The 24154-nt window shown below is 40.0% G+C and overlaps 1 protein-coding gene across 2 annotated transcripts in view; it reads right to left on the reverse strand.

The window, feature by feature from the left end:
• LOC147269485 (CUB and sushi domain-containing protein 1-like) overlaps positions 1-24154 on the reverse strand; it is a 406566-nt gene that overhangs the window by 10958 nt on the left and 371454 nt on the right. Inside the window, exons 62-74 of one of the 2 annotated variants that reach the window (XM_086185692.1) lie at positions 23886-24065; positions 17370-17543; positions 16752-16818; positions 15833-15939; positions 14911-14984; positions 13513-13624; positions 13201-13380; positions 12519-12581; positions 11470-11631; positions 8026-8138; positions 5570-5657; positions 5219-5345; positions 4677-4739 (exon numbers count right to left, since the gene is read on the reverse strand). In XM_086185692.1, the coding sequence (XP_086041818.1) occupies positions 4677-4739; positions 5219-5345; positions 5570-5657; positions 8026-8138; positions 11470-11631; positions 12519-12581; positions 13201-13380; positions 13513-13624; positions 14911-14984; positions 15833-15939; positions 16752-16818; positions 17370-17543; positions 23886-24065 (1510 nt within the window). The remainder of the gene's footprint in view (positions 1-4676; positions 4740-5218; positions 5346-5569; positions 5658-8025; positions 8139-11469; positions 11632-12518; positions 12582-13200; positions 13381-13512; positions 13625-14910; positions 14985-15832; positions 15940-16751; positions 16819-17369; positions 17544-23885; positions 24066-24154) is intronic. The other variant, XM_086185701.1, reaches the window with a different exon arrangement.

Raw genomic sequence — 24154 nt, forward strand, 5'->3', positions numbered from 1 at the left:
ACCTCCTCCTAATTTGTCTGTTTATTGCAGATTAGATTTTTGGATAATCAGGTCCTATAATCCAGTTAGATATAATCACTTACTCCCTAAACCCTGTGGTACTATTAGCAGGGAGGAGTGCTGTAGCTGAAATGCTGTTTGACTCTGACCTCATTAAGAGTGTGTATGTGTGTGAATGTGTGTGCACTGGTAGAAATCCAACCCTGGGGAGCCAGGAAGCCTACCCTACATGCTCAACCCATTACTTTACAAAACTGCACAGACACCAACACACAACCAAGACCTCCCTGCATGGCAGCAGTTCAAATCGCTGCACTAGTTTCTGCTTGTGGCTGTAGGTGCAATATTTTAATTTTATTGGTAGAATGAAAAACAGCACACATAATTGTCTTGACAGTGCAATAAATACTATACAGACATACAGGTCAAAGCAGGAGAAAACTGCAGTGTGCGCACACACACACACACACACACACACTTTGCCTTTGAGACTCACATTTAAAGTTGTACTGTAATGTTTTGTGTAGTGTTTCTGCTGCCTTGCCTCTGCAACTATTTAGCATACAACTGTTAAGTCAGGATCAAGGTCATAACCCCGCACTAAATTACAATTAAAGAAAACTACACCAAGAAAACCCGCAAATATTGCAGTTGAGTAGGTGAAATACTACCAGTGCTTAAAGTGGAAAGAAGTGCCGGTACTAACCTTCACTATTTCAAATGAACAACCACTTTGCCACACTATTATGTTATACTAAATTACTGAACCATATAATAAAATACATTACGTATGTGTGTATCTTGTAGAGTAAATAAACCTGTCACTAAGTTGATGCTCACAATGTTAGACTGGCACCAAAGGGCACAATGACTCGAGTCAGACAAAGGAAGAAAAAAGCACTTGTGCCTTTTCAAGCACTGATGTGTTGTAGATGAAGCAAAAACACCTGCAGCTACTGTACTCAACTACAAGACCAGTAGAAATGATTGGTCTGACTTAGGAACTTTGGTGAGTGTCCTCAAGTCCCACTTGTGATGCATCGCTCACTTTAGCAGCTTGTGAGACATCCAGAATGCAATAAAAAGTCTTGGAAATACAAAGAGTATAAAATAAAAATGCCTGCACTGCATATCGGTGAGTACCGGCCCATTTTCAGCACTGAATACTTTTGTTCTTGATGGTATCATGCTGACAGAGAGATGACAATGAGATCAAAGACGAAAAAATGTCCTCCCTCTAGCTTCACATGACTGCTGTTTTGACACAGTAGGGCTGCACTACTTTATGTGTGTGTGTGTGTGTGTGTGTGTGTGTATATATATATATATATATATATATATATATATATATATATATATATATATATGTACAGTCGTCCTCAAAATTATTCATACCCTTGCTAATTCTTGTGATTTTTTTCATTTAGTGATGAAATAAATGCATGTTTTCAAATTTGTGTATTACAGTAGCTTTATGTGACCAACAATTGAAAGAATGACAACAATACAAAATTAAAAAAAAAATAAATTCTGGATTATTTTATTGATGGAGTTCCAAAAAAGGCCAAATTCAAAATTATTCATACCCCTGACAATATTTCAACAAACATGTGCCAAATGTGGTAATTTTTGTCCAATAAATCCTTCAAGATGTCACAATGGAATAAAACCTTTTATTTAACATTATTGGCCAAATGCTAAAGCGAAAACAGGCATCTTTCCAGAAGAGTATAAATAGTGGGAAAGTGTTCAGGTCATTGTCAATATCTGGTCATCATGGTAAAGAAGAAGGAGCTCAGTGAGGACCTACCTCAGCGTCTTGTTCGTACCCACAGTGAAGGAAAGGGTTACAAGGCCATTTCCAAGCAGTATGGTGTCCCTGTCTCAACCGTCCAGAGCATCATCATCAAGCACAAGAGTGTCAACACTGTCAAAAACCTCAGTGGGCGTGGCTGAAAGCGTAAGGTGTCCCCCAAACTTGCCAGGAAAATCTGCCAAGAGATCAACACCAACCCACGGACCACAACCAAGGCCCTAATTCAAACACTTGAGCAGACAGGGACAAAGGTGTCACGGTCCACCATTGAGCGAGTTTTGCACAGAGGAGGTCTCCAGGGACGTAAACCTTGGAAGACGCCACTGCTCAGGAAAAAACTTCTGGTAGCTCACCTGGCCTTTTGTAGAGGTCATCTGAAGCAAGATCCCAGCTTTTGGTCAACCATCCTGTGGTCTGATGAGACAAAGCTGGAGTTATTTGGCCACATGGATACTCAATATGTATGGAGGAAGAAAGGAGAAGCCTATAGACCAAAGAACACTATGCCCACTGTCAAGTATGGTGGTGGAAGCATAATGCAATGGGGATGTTTCTCTTCCAGTGGCACAAGGAATCTCGTCAAGGTCCAAGGTACCATGAAAAAGGAGGATTACATCAGGATACTTGATGAAAATGTCAAGGAATCTGCTGTGAAACTCCAGCTTGGCCAAAACTGGATGTACCAACAAGACAATGATCCTAAACACACTGCCAAGGTAGTGAAGAAATGGTTCAAGGACAATAACATCAATGTCCTGGAATGGCCAAGTCAAAGTCCTGACCTCAATCCCATAGAGAATTTGTGGCATCACTTGAAGACCAGAGTGATGGCGAGGAAGCCAACCAACCTGACCCAGCTTGAGGCATTCGCCAAGGAAGAGTGGGCCAACATCCCACAGGAGACGTGCAAGAGGCTTGTGGACACGTACAAGAATCGTCTGGAAGCAGTCATAAAGAATAAAGGCTATGCCATTGACTATTAAATAAAGATGATGGACTAGGGTATGAATAATTTTGAACATGGCATTTTTTTGGACTCCGTTAATAAAATACCCTTTCATTTTCATTCTTTCATTTTATATTGTTGTCATTCTTTCAATTGTTGGTCACATAAAGCTGAAACACAAATTTGAAAACATGCATTTATTTCATCACTAAATAAAAAAATCACAAGAATTAGCAAGGGTATGAATAATTTTGAGGACGACTATACACACACACACACACACACACACTCCTGATCAAAATCTTAAGACCAGATAAAAAAATTGCAAGAATTTACATTTTGTACTGTTGGATCTTAAGAAGGTTCTAAGTAGAGCTTCAAAATAAAAACCCAAACCTCCTAAAACAGAAATTAAAGTGTCAAAAACTGAGTAATGAGTAGCTCCACCATTAGTGTTGATCACTTCAAAAACTTGTTTTGCCATGCTTGGTGCAAGTGTTTCAAAAAGGCTAGTGGGAATGTTACGCCAAGTGGTGAAGATGGCTTCACGAAGGGCATCCACTGACATCCATCCCCAAATGTTCTCAAGTGGATTTAGATCAGGGTCAGACAGGCATCGTGAATTGTTGCGTTGTCCTGCTGAAAAACCCAGTCATTACCACACAGACGAGAGCCCTCAGTCATGTGGGATGCCCGCTGCAACATCTCCACATAGCCAGCTGCTGTTTGACGCCTCTGCACAACCTTGAGCTCCATTGTTCCAATGAAGGAAAAAGCACCCCAGATCATGACCCCTCCACTGTGCCGCGTAAAAATCATCTCAGGTGGCCTCTCCTTGTCATGCCAGTAACATTGAAAGACATCAGGACCATCAAAGTTAAATTTTTTCTCGTCAGAAAATAAAACTTTCTTCTACCTTTGAATGTCCCATGTTTGGTGCTCCCTTGCAAAGTCACAACAGGCAATTTTGTGGCATTGAAGGAGACCTGGCCTTTGAAGACTTTTTTTGTTTTTGAAGCCCTTCCTTCGCAGATGCTGTCTGATGGTTACTGGGCTGCAGTCAGCACCAATAATGGCCTTAATTTGGGATGAGGATCGTCCCATGTCTTGACGGACAGACATTCGGATCCTCCGGCTCAGTGCCGGTGAGATTATTTTGGGTCTACCACTTGATTTTTTTGTTCCATAACCCTCAGGATCTTTTAAGAAAAGCAAAATGACTGCCTTACTGCATCCAACCTCAGCAGAGAGGCCTTGTTTATGCAGCTCTACAACCCTATCACGTTCAAAGACAATGAGCTTTTTTGCCTTTGCCATCAAGAGATCTTTAAAGTGTGATTACTTGACAGCAAATGACATGGAATCCAAAATTTTGCACAGACTTTGGCTTTTAAAGGCTGTGGTTAAACCTTTGATCAGCTGCTGAACAACCTATTTCAGTTAAATTGTTGTTTTCAATAAATTGCCTGCTCAGAAGTTTTGGTCTCTTGTTCCCATTTCTTCTTTTTGCATTTTGAAGCTCTACTTAGAACCTTCTTAAGATCCAACAGTGCAAAAAACAAGTTCATACAATTCTTTAACTTGTCTTAAGATTTTGATCAGGAGAGTATATGTGTGTGTGTGTGTGTGTGTGTGTGTGTGTGTATGTGATTTTTCCTGATCACTGATTGCACCATTAATGTTTCTTCTTAATTTCTGTACACTGTAGTTTACAAGTTTTACTTTACAAAGCTAAAAATCAGCTCAGCGACAAAAATTGCAGCTAATGTTGCAAATGTGCAGCCATACTACACAGCATTAAAAAAAAAATCTCAAAACTCAAAACAAGGGATGACGAGGTTGACGGAGGATGTGGCGGCGGGCGGAGGTCTGGTTGCTGTTAGAAACCAGGTTAATCACAGGTGTCAGTCTTACCTGCCGCCAGGCCCCCAGGTGTCTTTTGGTCTCTCATTGTCATCTGTGTCAGCAGACAATGTCCTGCATACAACCATCAGCTTTAATACACATCACACTTTCACCTGACACAAGCAGGTTGTGTTTTAAAGTGCCGTAATGGTACCGTTTGTGTTTTACTAGCTCTACTTCTGTTCATTTCACACTTAACCCACAGGTGATGGGGGGGGGGGGGGTGAGGGCAAATAGACAACAAAAAGCTGTAACAACTGTTGTGTACCGTGTGCCGCAGTTTCCAGATTAGGATCTACAAGGCATAAATTTGTGCATCAGAAACAATAAAAGGCTGCAACACCAGTTGAACTACATTAATCTGATGACTGCAGAAAGTTATGTGTCAGAATCATTCCCTCCAGGAAACTCCTATCTTCAAACTTTTTATTTTTTCATTTCAAAGTTTTTTTTTTTAACTTTTACTGAACATGATAAATGGCTGTTTAGACAAACTTCTCGGTATTACACTCTGCTGGTTTTAATTTAAACATTGATGATCTAATTCTTACCTGTGCTTGTAGAGGTAGAAGGCAAATCCAGACAGTATGAGGGCGAAGAAAGGAACCAAGATGGCTGCTGCCACAGAGCTACTGTTTGTATAAGGGTTGGATGGGTCCATTGCCAGGGTTACGGGGCCTGAGAATACAGGAACAGAAACATCTCAAAACATAAACCCTTTTGTCTACGAGCGATAGATGTTTCTTACATTTTTATTCAATAGATGTCTGCCCACACAAAACTAAACTTTCAAATATGTTTATTGATTTAGCAGAAATATCGCAGTAGTTATAATTCATTTTTTGTTTCATAGCCTGATATCCAACAATGTCTGGGGCTGCTGCTCTTGTACTGACACCTACCTTGCCGCGTCAGATGGAACTTGCCAAAATCTTTTGAGTGAATGTGCCCCTGGTAGACAAAGGTTTTCTGGTCTGATTCTGCCGTAACCTAAAAACACAGCACACAAGCGACTATAGTGTGATAAAGAACACACTGTATAGGCAGGTTGATTTCTCACTCATTGTCAAACTACCAATTTGCTTGGTCAACGTTAACTGTATTATGAGTATAAATCTGGTAATATCTTCTAATGTAAATATGATCTCATGCTGTGCATTGATTTTCTCAACTCAAAAATGTATTCAAACTTTGTGTGTCAGGTCCTCTCTATACATCATAAGTAGCTCGTTTAAACTCAAGTGGATCCTTGTTTTGGAAACTGAAGCAGCTCTTTAAGTTCATTTTCAACAAGTAGAAATATTTCTTCCAAGGAGCATAACTGGGTCATTTTCAGCAAAACTTTTCTTTTTCTATTTTTGTTCCACAACCTGATGGCTAGGCTATGTCTCTATGTAAATATGAGCATATTTTTATCCTTTAACGTTGCTTGTTGCTATCTTCTACAATGCCCCCAATTACGTGCTACTCCCCCCCCCCCCCACCCCCGTCAACAAGCCAAACAGGACCAGATATTAATTTAGTGAAAATATGACCAACAAAAGTTTTTGTTTCAATACACTGTAAGAATTAAAGGCAAGGCAAGGCAAGACAATTTTATTTGTAGATCCCGTTTTCACAAAGAGTATTTTTTCTCAAAGGGCTTCACATGGCATCATAACAACATCCTCTGCCCTTAGACCCTCACATCGACTGAGGAAAAACTCCATAGAAAACCCTTTTAACAGGGAAAAATCTGAGAAACCTCAGGGTGAGCAACAGAGGAGGGATCCCTCACCCTGGACGGACAGACGTGCAGTAGATGTTGCTACAGACAAGAAAACAGTTTACAATACAAAATGTGGGAAACAGGGAAATGTTAATAACAGTTGAAGAAGGAAGCTTCTGGAAGGGGAGGCAGGGAGAGCAAGCCAGCAAAGGTTTTATTAATAAAGTAGCTTGCCTAAAACTATATGCAAAAAAAAATAAATAAAAAAAATCCTGTTGTGAAAGCTATGCATCTACAATATGACTATTTTAGTGTTTTCACTTGGGAATAGTATGAAAATGTGATGTAGTCACTGGTGTCTATACCAACAACCATACTCCCCACATGTGCAGGATATGATTTGTATGCTGAGGCATTTCTGTAGCACATCAGTGCTTCCTTTGTAATGGTATGCTGTGACACATTTCATCTTATTCTAATAATACCTGTTGCACTTGCCATATTGTGATTTTGTTAATATTTCTATGGATTGTTCAGCCCTAATGTCCCAGACTGAATATTTTTATAGTCTACAGGAAGAAAAAAATGAACGCACAATACAAATTTGCATTTATTCAACAAAATCTGAGCCCTGTATTTGGGATTTTATGGGGAGTTACATGTGTGAACTATTTGTTTGGCAGTGCGGTAAATTCCTGGAGTCTCTGTGGGATGCCTGGCAACAGCAGAGCTACAACAAGGCTGTGTATGAAACCAGCCTTGTTTACCTCGCTACTCCATGTATCATAGGCGCTCAGTACTTTACAGTACTGTGAGCAGTAAATTGAGATTTTAGACACTTTTGAATCTCTGTCATTGTGCATCAGGATTTTGTTTCACCACGGTGATTTTAGCATCTACAAAGTGTAATTCACTGCATTTCGGGATTGTTGGCAGAAGGTAGTGTATACACATACCATGAACACAACCAATAGAAATAACAGGGTGGAAGACAAACCTGCCAAATAGGGTGTGATTTCAGACACTAAGACTCTGGAATACATTTAACCACCATTTTTGAAAAAAATGAAGTGACTAAAAAAAATATATAGCGTCATCATTCGGATCTGAAATGCTGCTCTGAGGCTTTTCTGCGTGTGTGTGTGTGTGTGTGTGTGTTTCCACTCATTTCGGTAAGCTGAGCCAGACAATAAATCATGGTACAAGCATGAGGCGTATGCTGATGTTCAACTAACAGCCAGAAAGTGAATGTGTTATTTCCAAATATTCTTATGATCTATTTAAAATTGTTCAGGAGATAATCCATGAAAAAGATGTGAATTACATAATAATAATAATAATAATAATGATAATACTCATACACATTATTATTACTATTATTATTATTATATAAGGCATGTATTGGTGCACCACTGAATGTGTCACTTTGAAAAAAATGATAATTAGAGTTAATTGGGTAGAGTTAATTGGGTTTCAAGTCTAAAGCCCATCCATGAGAGAAAGTCCGCGGTGCGAAATGTGGTAAGGAGAGTAATATGTAATGATAACATTGTTGGGTCATGTAAAATAATTCAATATTATCACCAGACTTTAATGACATCATAATTTCCTGTCTTTATATAATTCTGTTTGAAAAAATAATATACGTACGTATCCATCCATAGCCCAGTTGTCATTCTTGAATTTGCTGTAGTAATGCTCTGTTGGCCCTTTCACCTGATAGACCTTCAGCAGCAGCTGGTTTTCCTCTGACTTGTAGGTACCTGGAAAGACACAGCAAAGATAATTATCACTGCATCCTCCTAGTTTTTAACAGCAGATTAACACCTCGTTTGTTTTGGCACCAAGACGCTACAGTGAAGGCTTTGTTGTTCAATTGCATTAACATGTGAGCTGTGCCGTCCAGCCATGAGTGGGCAAACACAATAAGGAAGCATCCCATTCTTTGATTTACAGTCAAATTGGTCTCAAATCCACATTGTATGTCCTCTAGTATTGGTATTATTTTGCCTCTGCAGTGTCCACACTGATAACCAAATGAGATCCAATTTTATACGGGAACTCAGTCATGACGAGTAGGACAAGATAGTGATGAGGACTCAGGGTTCGCAGACACGTCATTATCTGAATCTGGGATCAGATAGCAGAGCAACAGTGGAGGGTCTGTAGCCGGTGTTTCTGTAACAATTATTGAACAATATGAGTCCCTAGATCACATAACCTGGAAGCTACTGAAAACAGAAAATCCCTGAATACATTAAAAGAAGAAATAATAATGACTTTTGAAATAAAATATTTAGATAAAATGCAGGAGGCAGTAAAAGGGGTTGTGGCCTGTATTTCCAGTCAAGTACTAATATTTGGTACTGATTTGGAGTCCTGAGGTCTCGTAACATGGAAGCTCTTGAAAAAAGAAACAACGAATATTGGATTGATAATGCAGTTGCATTTCCACTGGTGTTAAGTGAGATCACCATGCTTCTATGACCATTTCCAGAGGGAGTTTGGCCAATTGCTCAGACCCCATTCAGGGTGGCCTGGGATGTACATGGAAGGACTCTTTTATAAGTTTGTATGCAAATGTAATCTGGGCCATATTGACAGGTCTAAACTGGAGGAATGGTGCACTCACTCAAACTAGAGCAACATCATAATACTATAATTAACCTGAAGTCTGAAACATTCACAAAGCCAACTGAGATCAATTATCTTGGGAAATTTGATTTGCCTGTGAGACACTGAGGAACAGTTTGTATTGTTTTGACTTCTACTCTTCAGCAAGTGCATTGCTGCCTTCCATCTGGTAAAAACAACAACACATTTTTTCTTAGCAAAGCAGAAACAATGAATATATTCATTTACATACTGAGCCGGTGAGTGAGATCTGATCACAAGTGGCCACCCGAGACTCCTAAGTAGACGCATTTCAGTAGCAGGTGTTATCTGACGCTCTTATAGCTGTCCACTTGTAATCAGATCACCCCAGACGCATGCTAATGTCTGAACAGGACCAACAGTACCAAGGGATGCTGATAACAGAGAGACAGGATGGAGGGCAAACAGACAGACAGGTTGACTGGCAAACAGACAATGGGACACCTTGACATTTAGAATTATCATATTATATTTCCTTTCCTTTGCCAAGCACCTGACACGTGACTGAGCAAAGATTGACATTTATCCTTCAGCAATGTGTCTCCACATGGTTAACTACTGTTTCAACACACAAACTGTTTGATATGACAGAAACATCACAGATCAAATCTTTTATATGATGAGAGTGAATATCTCCCATCTGCAGAGAAAAGTAACTGATCCTGGGATCAAGCTGAGCTACTGATTGTCAAGTGTGTATGAGTTTTAGTAGTTACTTGCGGAACTACAGAGGCTCTCACTCATCTGTTAAGCTAACCCTGCCAGTCACATCCACCTCACGTACAACATACTGAACATGTTATTGTTTCCCCATGGCTGTTCTGTCTTTGTGTTTTCTGCAACTTACTGATGACTGACAAAGGGAACCTGTGAGCCAGGACTACAGAAGTGGCTCCTTATTCTGACAGCTCTTCCTCCCTCATTGCAGCCAGCACAAGCTGCTGCTGCTCATTACCATTCTACCTTTTCTTAAATCGAACTGGGTGTGTATCTCCTGAAACCATTAAAGTACTGTTCTCAAACTCTGACCTGGAGAACGTCATTCATGCTAACTCCCTGTTTTCTGGCATTAAGAGTAAGTCTCTGTCTTCGACTTCCTCAGAATCCAGCAGCAAGGCTTCTTAGTGGATTTCAACAGACAACATGACATCACCACCATCCTAACATCTTTCCAAGTTTAGAATTGATTTGAAGATTTTACAAATCACTGTTAAAGCTCATCCGGTTTTGCCCCAAGCTACACACATGTTGATTCAATAAGAGTCAGTTTGCAGTCTAGATCCTGACGTGCGACCCTCTGACTCGTTCTGAAGTTGAGGCTAAAATCTAAAGATGATCGTGATTTTGCCATCAGGTCCCCTTGGATTTGGCAGAACCTACGTGAGGATATAAGGCTCACTGGAAAACTTCATTTTATTCTAAATTACTTCTTAAAACCCATTTGCATAGACTTGCTTTTATGTGATGTCCTCTTGTGTTACCTTTTTCTTTTTAGTCTTATTATTTGTCTTATTCTCTTATTTATTTGCTCTCATGTGATGAATCTCTCTTCTGTTTCTATTGCTCTTTGTTGATCATTCCTGTCTTATATTAGTGTGATTATCTCTCTGTTGTTCTTATTGTTTCATTTCATTACAATATTGACATTAACATTTCTGTGTTTTTGTCTTATTGTGCTAACCCTCTGTCAACTTTCTCTTCACCTCCTCTTGCCTCTGTTTGGCTTGTTGTTGTCTCAGTGAGTAACAAGTACTTTTCAGACTGTTAAAGGTGCTAACATGAAATTTATTATCATTATTTTTCAAGGTTCAAGTGGGTCATAACACTCGGCGCGGCCATGGGAGCTCATGGGAACCAGTAAATAATACGGCCACTCATACCGGAACAATGATGAAGTAGATGCAACAGCATTGGAGTGCTTTGTAATTGTAATTCCCACCAATGGCTATAAGTATTATATCATTTACTGTTACTATGTATTCTCCAGTTTGCCAAACCATAATCAATGTTCAAAAAAAGATTATATCATAGTTATGTGTAATTATAGATGTCACAAGTGTGACTGAATGTTGGATCTATTAACTTACTGTGTGATTCAACTTTCCCTTATTTTAGTAACGGTACATTTCAATCAAATCTCAGTTAAATAAAAAAGGCCGCGAATTTGAAGCTGAGAATGAAACTGCAATGTTACAACTAAGGGCCATTTTATTTAAACTTTCAACAGGTTTAATAAGAAAATATGAATTGCAGTATTTTTATACTTTCATGAGGGCTTGGGGTGTTTTTCTCTTACTCTATAATACTCTATAAAAAAGGGGTCATGGTTTATTAGCTGTACTTTGTTTTCTTTTCTTTTTTTAGCTCTAATAAAATCATTGCAGGTTATTTCAGTAGCACTTAATGAATTAGACTGTCACTACTAACACTTGTTTTTACCTGACAGTCTGATTGACACGCCACTGGTCTCCAGTAAAGTGATGTTAACTCTACCACTGGTCGCATTGAACCCAGTGACGGTAAATGTGGTAGGCTGTCTCTTCCCCAGATACTCGTAGAAACCTCTCCACTCCGAGTTTTGGGAGAAGACATCAACTGGAACTGTGAAGACACAAAGACAAGAAACAATTTAAAAGTTTGATTATTTTCACAAAACATTAAGCAGCTCCTCTGCTGCTACTATTACCACTGGATGTCCAAGTCCTGTCAAAATGGGTTTGTTGGAGAATCCCATCCATATTAAATAAAATATTAAGGATGGATTTTTTTCCCCCCAAGGCCAAAGTTGTTAGATTTAACATTTAAGTGCTGCAATACAGGCAGCTGTCAGGATAAAAGATTGGAGCTGTAATGTAAGGTACAACACAGAGTGTTAACAAAACACTGGACTGTACTGAAGAATTCTGACCTCTGATGTAAATTCCCCAGTGCCAAAGGGATTATGTGCATGTTAAGTAGTTCTTTCAGTTTCTGAGGATGACTGTGTTCATACTGCAATAGTGCTGTCTTGGTCAAATTTTCTTAGTTATTTGCAGCATTAGTAAACCCAAATTCATCAGCAGCCCAATGTTCTTAAAAAAAAAAAAATCACAAAATTTAAGCCCTTTTCTGTGGTGTTCCTCTCTTTTGGCTGCATCCCAGATGCATGTATTGTTTATAAAATTCTACGTCACATGTCAAGATGTTGCATGGTGTTGCACCTGAATGTGATTATTTATTTAGTGTGAGCCTACCTGCGCTCTGGGCTTAGTCACTGTCATTCTTTCACTCTGGAACAAGAGTCCAGGTGGAGAACTGCAACCTACCTACTGCATAGATAACTCTGGGACACAGGCCAGTTTATTGTACATGCTGTTTAAAAATAGCATAATAATGCCACCTTTGATATGCTGTAAAGACAAGCTGCCAAACTTGAAAGTGCAAGAAGTACATTCATAGCACATCTCGAGTCTATGTACTGCGTTGTTGTAATTGTTTATTCTACATACCTCGTATTTTGTTCTTCTGGACATCTGACTCTCCCCTGCCTTTAGGATTGACTTTGACTCCAACTGAAATGACACATGATTTTGTTTAGTTGTCTCTGTGTGAAAACAATTCAGTGTGTACCAAAAGAAAACAGGGAAATGATTCATTCAATTGTGGAATTATAGTTTTTGAATGGATTCATTTCAGTGATATTCATCGTGTTGTTGTGGTTCAACAGACAAGAAGGAACCACAATGCAGAACATCAGGTTTGTCACCAGCCTGATTGAGCAGAAACCCACCTCATTCATCCCGGTCATTCACTACCTGTCTCCATGTCTCTTGTCTTTTAGGGGGTAGAAATATACCTCCGCATCCACAATACGCATAAAACTGATTTAAAAGATCCTATCAATAATATCAGGGTGTGCTGGAGGCTTCAATCTTCCACTCCCAAACTCTTTGTGATGTCACAAATCATTCTGTTGGGCCTGCCTCTTAAAATCCGTTTTAAAGGGCATAGAGAACATTTACAGTTTAATCAGTGAATTTGGAAACATCATTCTAGTGTGGAGCTCTGCACAAATGTACACAGTGAAGCTCAGACATTCAAATGTTGGAGGAAGATGGAGGGAGGGTTTAATAACGCAGGATTATGACCTGCAGTTCAGGACCAACAAGCACATTTTTTAAAGATGTCTACCTTTGCAGAGCGGGGTTTTTCCAGACCATCTCCCATCACTCTTACAGGTTCTGTGCTCTGATCCTCCCGCCAGATAGAAACCATCTTGACACGTGTAAATCAGAGTGTATCCCAAGGTGGGCAGGTCCATAGATCGGACATCTACGTTGCTGGGGGTCTCTGGCTGTCTGCATGAATGAGCTGAGTGAGGGGAAACAGATAAATGGATATATCTGAGTAAAAGGCAAAGAGGAAACTTAACAAAGGAAACGTACCTTGTCACCAAACTACTGGAGAGTAAATAGAGTAATTACATTAATATTTAATCCTCACCTATGCACTCAGGTTGAGTTCCGCTCCAGGTTAAATTTTCTAAGCATGTTCTTGTGGTAGAACCAAGGATATGGTAGTTCTTGCGGCACTTAAAGGAAATCTTACTGCCAACCTAGAAAGTGTGAAAGCACAGTAGGAGATACTTTATCCACTGTCCACAACTTCTTAAGACCTCCTACACTTAACAGCACAAGGTAATTGTCCTTTATCATTTAGGTCTCTTTTATTCTTTAGGTTTCATCAAATGCAGGACATCGAGTGAAGGACATTGCTATTCCTGCATTACCTGCTATGTTCATTTTCCTCTAATGATTGTAGTTCTTTCTTTTTCTTTGGAGAGATGTTGGGGAAAATTTCATTAGGGTATCTAATTATAGGTCCGAAAGTGTACTGATTTGTTGATTTGCCTAATTCCTATTAAGGCTTGTGGAGCCACTATATTGCATTAGCTTGTTGTAGTCAAATCAGGTTCTTTTAGGTGCCCCAGGCAGCCTCCTCGTTAAGGTGAAAGATGCCGCGCCTCTCAAATGTAGAATCATTGTTAGTCAGATGGAGACCAATAATCATGTATTTACTTGTTCATTGCAACTTGCTTTTTTCTTGCTTAAGCTCTCTCTGAATACTGCTGTTATGTTTTCTCCCTCTGGCTCTTAGAATTATAACTGTGGTAGTTCATGTATTTATAACCAGTTTATTTTTTAATTAAATTAATAAAAATCTATACAGGTATGTGTGTATACATATACATATATATATATATACACACACACACACACACACACACACACACACACACACACACATATATATATATATATATATGTGTGTGTGTGTGTGTATATATGTATATATATATATATATATATATATATATATATATGTGTGTGTGTGTGTGTGTGTGTATATATATATATATATATATACACACACACACACACACACACACACACATATATATATATATATATGTGTGTGTGTGTGTGTATATATGTATATATATATATATATATATATATATATATATATATATATATATATATATATATATATATATATATATATAGTTTCTAGGCTGTACACCTGCATCCATTTAGCTTTTCTGTGATAAAAATATGGGGAAAAGCAGGTGTAACTCACCTATCGCAGCTGCGGAGCCTGAGTTTATAGTGACTATTTTAAATGCTTGGAGAGAGAATCCCGAGGGGCCAACCAGTATTTCAATTTTCTAATTTAAATTAATCCAATCCAATAGTTATTAAACTATGATTTTTAGTGAGCTAGAGTAAATGTTCCAATTGTACATTACTTTTTATGTGCATGAATAAATTGATAAGTATTAGATGAACTTGACTTGTTCAAGCTTTATATGAGGTAGTTTGATCAAGTATTGAGTCAAACCTGGAAGCCCTGGGCCAGGACGGGGACACCGTATGCTGGTGTTCCTGGGTCACGACAGCTGTTGAAGGCTGGATCTACACACACACACACACACACACACACACACACACACACACACACAGACACACACACACACACACACACACACACACACACACACAGCATTATATCACATATTTTACAATAGTTCACCAAATCAAAGAGGAGTTGTGACAGCTTGGCACTGGTATTCTATCGTATCTCATGAAGAAGTGGCCAAACTGTTTTATAGCAGAGGAACATGACAGACATGTTTTGATGGCTTTCCATTCCTACACAATGATTTTTTTTCCCCTGGTGATTGCACTACTTGTTTGAAAATCAAATTCATGCTATCAGAAAAAGAACTACATATTGCCTCAAAAGAGATATGTGGCTGCTTTCCTAGATAAAAATCTTCATAGAAATCAAATGCTGAGATCAGAACGACACACTTCATCACCCGAGGAGATATCTCCAGCCCTATCTAGACAGGAATACTAATGCTAAAATGTTGATATGGGTAAGCGCCTCAATCTTGTTTACCAATAATCTGATTTCACACAGTCTTATTTGTATCTTGTTGAGAACATGTTTTCCTTTGCAGTAAACAAAATGTGTGTTACAGTTATGTAAAGACATTGATAAAGAGGGCCAGTTTAGGATGGGGCGAGTAACAGGGGAACGCCCCTGTAACACTGAGCTTGGACCCCCCCCCCGTGGCCAACAATACAATAATAATAAAATTCGGCTCTCGCTTGTTGCACAAGCAGAGACATGAAATGTGGAACAAATGTACGGTTCAACAATCCAGTAGGAACTCTTAGAGTGGTGCACCGTCACTGGCTAAGCACACTTCAAAACAAGCCAGCTGCAACTTTTCCACTGGCAGTATTTTAATTACCTATACAGGCTGGTTGTTGGCCACTCCAAATCCCATCAGCTTGACAGGCTCTTGAGGCTGAGCCTACCAGTAAGTAGGGGGCATGGCAGTAGAACCTGACCTCTGACCTATGTAGGGGAAAACAAAAATGTTAACACAAGAACCCTCCACAAAACACAACCAAATGACGAGCAATAACACACGCTTCCTGCCATCCCTGAATTTTTTATTCATGATTTGATCAAAACATCAACTTAATTCTGTCTTTTGTGCTCCACAATGTTTCAAATTGATACACAGACATAAGGACCAAAAAACCCCCCAAAGGATTTATGGATTTTTTAAATCAGCTTTGCTGAATCAGCATTGTGTAGACATCATAGCAGTTCCGGGAGTGGTTTTGAAGTACAGGCACTCCTCAGTACCTCCTTTTAAAGCATATACTGTAAGTGTTGTATCACAATATCTGACCCAAGCAAATATGACAACTCAAGTGACACAAAATGACTGCGGTCAAAGAGTGATCAAAAAAGCTATGACACTGAAAATTTGGGGCTGAGAGGAAAACACAAGGGAACAAATATCATGGAAACACTCCCAGTGCCTCAGCATTACTCTCAAAATGATCCTTTATAATAAAAGACGATGGCTGTAAAGTGACACTGTCATCCAGCTCATGGATATCAATTTGTTTGGGTGAAGGCAGCTATGGGGGTTGCTTCAGGTCTAAACTGACCCAGTTCTGAACCGAAGAGGTCCCTTTGATGAGAGGCTAAAACATCCTCAAGTATCTACAGCGAAGTCCAGTACCTTTGATAAAACCCTGCTTGGACAGGTTTTAAATATGCTACGTATCCTTTGTGCATTGAATACCTGCCACAAGTATTGATCATGCAGAAAACAAGTCATTAGTCAGTAATCGACACACTTCACCACTGACCGGTAGGAAAAGATGTTCCCTTCTCTGAATCCTCCTCCGGGGGAGCCTGGATCACCACACAATACAGCTTGAAAGACACAACAAATACAGTTAAAACTAGAGTGCAAACATGCCTTTTTTGAGTTAGTAAGCATCAGATTATAGCCTGAAGGCCAGCCAGTCTCATTTACTAGAATAAAGCCATAACAATTAGCTAAACACTGGGCAACGACTTCAGTCCCTTCCACTCACTGAATGCTACAGTTTACAAAGTCTCCCTTTCTATTTCAACAACCATCTCTGAGTTAGCAAGCTGGAAGTTAAATATAAAGCTAATGCTAAACATGGCAAGTTCTAACAAAGAAGGGCCGCCGGCTTAGTTCTTGAGGTGAATAGCTGTATAAACTTGAGAACATTTGCATGTTTGTCCACTGCTAATGGACAAAAGTTTCTTAAACCAAGCCTGGCCTATTGTGGTTTCTCTGTAACACTATTTATCAAGGAAACACACACAAGCCAGAGAGTTTTTTTCTGCTTAAGTAGAATGAAAACAAGATGAGCGAGATGTCTCTCCTGTGCTGGCTCAGTGACACAGAAGGCGGTCTGGTGTGATGTGAGACTTAAGGCTAGCTAACTTACGCAGACACTGCGGTATGTCTCCAGTCCATGTTCCATTCCCCTCACAGGTAAAGACGGCAGGAGTGGACAGCTGGTAACCATGGAAACAGCTGTAGCTGACGCTTGATCCCCATGAATGGTCAGTTCCTTCCACTTTCCCGTGAAGTACTTGAGGTGGAGGTCCACACTGGATCACTGAAACACACACAGCACAAGATCGTCCCCTCATGTAAGAAAAGATAGTCCAGCATGGTGCTTGTCTGGGTTACACTGCCACCTCACAGCAGGGGGATCAGCTGTGAGGTGGCAGTGTATGCATGGAGTTTGCATGTTTTCTCTGCCAGCAGTATTCAGCAGTACAGCTCCACTTGAGACTGCATTTTGCTTATATATGTGAATGTGAGCCTGTTCTATACCTTCATATTGGATTCCAAAGCGCAGTATGTTGTTGGGGAGTCAAGTGAGTGAATAAATGAATATTGTTTTGTTCTTTTCCTGATGCGGCTCCTATGTTGTATCATCGGTGCAAAACAAACATTTAACAAGTAGGTTGACACAATGGGGTATTAATATGTCATTTAATCATTACTCACATCTGGAATTGTGTTTTCTTTGGCAACAAATAAATCAGCACAAAAGAACATAATGAGCACTCTGATTGTGAAAGCCAGAAAGACAAAACACCAGTGATGACATGTCCCTTGTGGATAGGTAGGCCCTAAGATGTGGAGATCTTAGCTAACCAACAATTGATGTAGAACCGCTGCTGCCGAAAAGCCTAAATAAGACTTATTAAATCAACATTGTCACATTTTACGAAGCAAAATACTTCAAATTCAGGGTTACGTGGAGTCCACAACAATTCCAGAAAGCACTGAAAAAGGCAGAAAAGCAGGATTTCAGCATAAAGACGCTGGCTTTTCTCATCTCAAATGTAAAGTTAAAAGCCATTTAAGAGACATTAACAACATATACGAGAGGAAAGCTTTGGCACTGACCAAAAGAAAAAGACAGAAGAAACATCGGACAGCAGAGTTCACCATATGGACATTTTTGTACCTAAAGTACTTGACGACCAAGGTCACCACATTTAAGTTCACTAAAATACACCAAATATTGTCACCATATGGACAAAGTTTCTGAAGAGTCTTCGGGGAATTTGTATCATCTGTGATAGTGTTTCTGTCTCCGCTGTGTTCATGAGAATGCGTGCTATATCCTAAAGCCTGCAAGGGTAAATGTTGGCAATGCTAACCGCAAAAAAAAACATTTCCTTTGAAATAATGTTCTGCATTTGGGATTTGAAGAAGAAATACATATTTATACTTCAGACTCCTACATGGAATTGCTATTTATGTCATGCTAATGATTCACACAAGCCCATAACAAACTTTCATAACTGCTTGTGAATGTAACCTGATGTGAAATGTTTCAGTGGATCAAATCAATTAGTTTGCATTAAATAGCATCTGCATCAACAGGGGGTCTGCGATCACAGGACAGTGTACTGCGTATGCATGATTTTACTGCAGATTCTAAGAAACTCACTGCATCAATGTAATTGTGTGGCAACTGTGTACGTTCATACGTGCATGCGCATTGTACGAGGGTGGATGTCTTTGCATAAAATTTCATTACATCTTAATGAACATCTGTGTGTGTGTGTGTGTGTGTGTGTGTGTGTGTGTGTGTGTGTGTGTGTGCGTGCGTGTGTGTGTGTGTGGTCATGTGCCTAACTCCCTAAGATAATGATAACCATCTGCGTGATTTCAAACATCTAATAAAATCAGTGTAATTCTCGTCTATCCAGGAGACAGATGGTTTCACATTACATTCACTCTGCGACGACACTGACACACACACACACACACACACACACACACACACACACACACACACACACACACACTACAGTCGATGCAGCAATAAGCTGTTACAGTTGTGAAGTGAACATAACAGACATATAGATATGTTTACGGACAGAACTCAGTAATTTATCAAGTATTGTCCCAACAGTCCTACTAAATGTACCACACCGTATGGACATCTTCCTTGCCTATCTGTGTAATTGCTCCTGCTCTCTCTCCTTCTTTCCCTTGATGTAATCCTTTCACTCACCATCTTCATGTATTTGTTTTCTTTGTTTTCTACCACGCTTTTGTATTTGACCAGTCTAATGGATGCCAAATCAAAGTGCCATTAATGAAAAATTGTTTTGAACTTCTAAAAATAAACACCTGTTTTTATTCATTATGGTTTCCAGGCAACAGTGTGTGCTTGCTGCAAACTAATCAGTTGACTAATTCTGGCATTGTATGTCACCATCGTCCTGAGGAAGCCTTGCATCTCCCTGAAGTCATCCTCCCACTCCAAAATCCTTTCATTTTTGCAAGTTGTTTTTGCCACTTGAAAACATGTTCTGCATGTTGTAAGAAATCATTTTAGAAATCCACACCAATACATAACGCAGTTTTTGTTGTGTGGGTCTGGAAACAATATATGGTGCTTAGCCAAAAGCTAATACTAATTCAAATGGCTAACAGACTGAATGTTTTCCTCCTGCTAATCACACCTTTATTGTTGGGAATCAAACTTCAGTGGTCTTACGCAAGAACACTTTGATTAACTTCAAAACTTTAAATTCTAGACCAATGTCTCGACAGGCCTCTGATGCTCAAGGAGTAGTTCAAGGTTCTGAACACATTTGTGTTTGTCTCTCTTACAGTGAATCAGTCGGGTTGCTTTCACATGAGTCTGGACAAAGAGCTGCACTGTCACTGCAATCAATGGGCCTCATTCATTTAATGTTCTTACGCACAATTATTTTAGAGACACTGTAATGACTTTTTTCAATTTAGTCATACGAATCAGGAGAAAAACCTGATGGGGATTTATTACTCCTGGCTCCTGACAACTACTGCGTGCCTCTTTGCAAGCCTGGTGATTGACAGTAACAAGAGGTACACAAGTGAGTTACAAACAGCCATCATGCTTTGCTTCCTGTCTTTAAGACTTATTAAGGGCTAAAAAAGTACTACAGAACAAATTTGCACATTAGGTCTTTTCATAGCTGCCCATTTTTTCTTAATTTGGTTATAAGAAAGAAGAAGAAGGTTCATCTTCAGGCAATACCTGGAAATCTCTATAAAAGACTAAGGGACTGCAGGACCGTTAAGCTGCTGGGCAGCATGGCCCCACCTATGGGTCAGAGTGAGAAATCCTCCGCTATGAGCATTTTTTTTTCAGTCTGATGTAAAGGGAATGTAGCATGTAGCATGTCCTTGGAATGGGAGAAGCGAGGCTAACAGCTGGTAGCATCCGCTCATATGACGAACACTTTACAATTCCAACAACAAGCAACTAAACCAGCACATAGCAGAGATACTATGACAATTTATTTTCACATTAGAAAAAAGGCAGGACTGTCCTTTGGCCATCAGCTGGGTGTTTGGACACAGTCTATTTAAAAGTTTATTTTCAAAGACCACATGTAAAATAGTTTAAATATATAATGAATTATACAACTCATATATTGTTTATTAAACATAACATAAAAAATGGACATGGAACTACAGAAACGGCACCAACCAATCATTTCACACGGCATTACACCGGTGTGCTCCTGAGTTTTTAAAAATAAATGATAAAAAAGAAATAAATAAAAAGAATAGTTGAAGAATCAGAGCAGTGGGAGTGGTTCACTCTATCGCACGTTGTTACAAAAAGAGACCTGAGCCAGAAGGCAAAGCTCCTGATCAATCGATCTATCTTTGTTCTTACTTCTACTACTACTGTTCTCACATGATCAGGAAATACAGGTCATGAACGAAAGAACAAGATCACAAATACGAGCGGCAGGAATGGGTTCCTAGGAAGGGAGGCTTAGGGATAAGGTGAGAAGTTTGGTCATTTTTGAGGAACTCTGAGTAGAGATGCTGCTCCTTTGTCTTGAAAGGAGCCAGTTGAGGTGGTTCGGGCATGTGATCAGGATGCCTCCTCGACGGCTCCCCGGGGAAGTGTTCCAGGCACATGGGAGGAGGCTGCAGGGCAGATTGAGTACTCAGATGAGGGGCTACATCTCCACGTTAGCCTGGGAACACCTTAGGATCCCAGTCAGAGTTGGTCAATGTGGCCAGGGAAAAGGACGTTTGGGGTTCCTGCAGGAGTGACTAGCTCCCTGACCCACTTTTGGGTAATTAGTTGAAGATGGATGGATGAAAATTAAAAAAAAAAACATTGATGGCCTTCAAAATCGTGTGTATGTGGGTTTTAAGAATATATTTCTTCCAGTATTAAGAATGTTGAACAATAAATGAAGCCCGTGGACTCGTTACTCTTCCCCAACACACTCTTCTTTCTTCTCAGGTTTCATACCTCAACCCCCCTTTGTCTTCCGTCTTCCTTTCTCCTCTCAGCCTCTTTTCTTTCTCTGATGCATCTCTTCTTTTCTTCTGCTTCAGCCCTCTTTTAATCCTCTTGCATTTCTCTCTTGGCCTCCTCACACTAATACTGCCGCGCCCTTCCTCCCTTTGTCTTTTAGGCATATCTTTCTTGGCACAGTTCCCCCAGTCAACACATTTTATGGGCTTAATCACTTTTCTCACTGTGTGTTTACAGGTTGGGAGGCAGGTATTGATTTGCCTCTTTTTGTTTCTCCCATCATTCACTTCCTCGCTCTCTCTCTCTCTCTCCCGCTCCTGCTTTCTCATTGTGGCCCCCCTGATGCCTCATCACCTTCACTCTCTTTACTTCATTCACCTGCATGATGATTTTTTTCCCCACCTTCATAGTTTCCTTCTAAACATCTGTATTCGACTGCGTCTTTTTATGCTGTCTCTTCTGTTTTGGTGTCAGTTCTTCAGCGGGTTAAAGCCATCGGTACCAAGCAGATTTTATGAAACTTGGTGTGCAGAGTGGGGCAAGTAAGGACCCTTTTACTACAGGCACAAATCTGGACATTTTTAATAATGTCTCAGGAAAAATGATATGCACTTTGGCGGAGGTCGGCATTCTCAGAGTGCTCTTTTACTTATCTAATGAGTTCCGCCTGCCACATTCTTTCCTTCCAGCCTAAACGTGTTCTTCCCTCTCACTCACTTGATCGTTTTGTCCTTCTTATTTCTCATTTGATTGATTTTGCCTGTCATGTTTATGTCTTTCAACCCCTTCATTCAGAATCCTTGTGTTTCTGCATGTCTATGTATGAAGAAAATGTTGTTCAAAAACAGGACGAAACATCAAGTGAAACCTCAGAGATTGTTTGAAGTTAGGGGGAAAAAGAGGGACACAATGAGAGGACTTGCAGCAAGCCGCTCCATGTATTGCCCATTCTTCTTCTCTCCCTCTAATTTTCTCTTTTCAATTTCCTGCTCTTCTCTCATTTTCTATCACCTACAGTATCTTCTTCGATGTTTTTCCCTCTCTCTGCATCTCTCTCAATGGCCTCTATGCCTGTGTTCTCAGTTTTTTCATCTCAGTTCAAAGCCTCTGCAACTGCTGGAGCCAGCAGGAGATTTTCTGTTTGTGGGATGAAATGACAGGGAGGATCTCAGGAAACATTCCTTTTGCTGTTGTTCAGTATCACAGTCCAAACTCTAAATATGGACTGTTGTAAAACCTCTGACTCATTTTATTTTAATGCATTCCCTTTTATTTTTCCTTTGTGTTTGTGTAAACCGAAATGGTTTCAGAAAATAAACCCCAACTTTAACAATCTGTTACCCTAAGGACCAGTGTTAATCTTGACTAGCCTCTCACTGGTTGAAGTCATTGAGATAATCTCTCGCTCCAGCTCACACTGAAATATTGCCGTTCTTCCTTGAATTGTCTCTTATTTGTACGAGTAATTCTGCAGCAATCTTTATATATCCACACCAATAACCAATCTTCACCACTCTTTGCTGTTTGCATGAGCTTTATTTAAAGATTTCTGCTAGATTGAGACCTGAAACCTTTTCGACTTTCGGTACATGCTCTACCTGGCACTTCTAAAATCTATCAATGCTTTAGTGTAAACCTGCAAACTGAATGTAGGCTGATGAAATCACTAATTCTGTACGGTCCAGTTTGGTCAAAAAGAAAATATAATTGCAATTGCTGTAGGGTTAATTTGGTGGTTTGCTTCTGTTCTGGGACCTTCCTGCCCTTCCGTCTGCGTTCTGTGCATGGAAAGCCAAAGGCAGAGAGAGCAGACGCAGCATGAAAGACCCCATAGAGTCCAGAGTCCAGCCTGTACAATGAGCAGATGGGGAGTAGGTGGGCAGGAAGCAAGAAGAGTAGGCAGACTGGAGCAGGTTGAATAAGGTTCACATTTATTTATTTGACAAAGGTGGAGGGAATCAGCTCGGCCAGTTGAACGCATGGAAGGAGATAGGAGGGTCTCCAGCTGAAGCAAAACGCAATATACGACAAACTGAATTCATCTTTATCCCTTCTGGGCATTTTACTGTGATGTGGGAGCATTGGTCAGTGTTTCCTGCCATATTTACAGGTAAATTCTATCATTGCAGACTCCATGTCGGCGGTACTTTGTCTTACCTTTACAACTCGGTTTGGTTTGGTTCCAAGTTCCATCTTTGGTGCAGCGCAAAACACTGCGTCCAGGTGGTTCCATCAGGTGACCTGGGTTACAGCGGTAGGTCACTGTGTGGTTGAAAGTGAACTCGCTTCCTAAATAGACCCCATTGGCTACTGGACCTGGGTCTCCACAACTGATCACTGGAGGAGGTGACAGAATATAGACTCATGTAAACAAGAGGTACAGTGATGGTGTGAGAGGGTGTAGTGTAGGTCTGGGCAATATGACT

The sequence above is a fragment of the Aulostomus chinensis genome, chromosome 2 (assembly GCF_037954235.1).
Source record: "Aulostomus chinensis isolate RoL2024-O1b breed Wild chromosome 2, RoL_Achi_v1.0, whole genome shotgun sequence".
Lineage (NCBI taxonomy): Eukaryota > Metazoa > Chordata > Actinopteri > Syngnathiformes > Aulostomidae > Aulostomus > Aulostomus chinensis.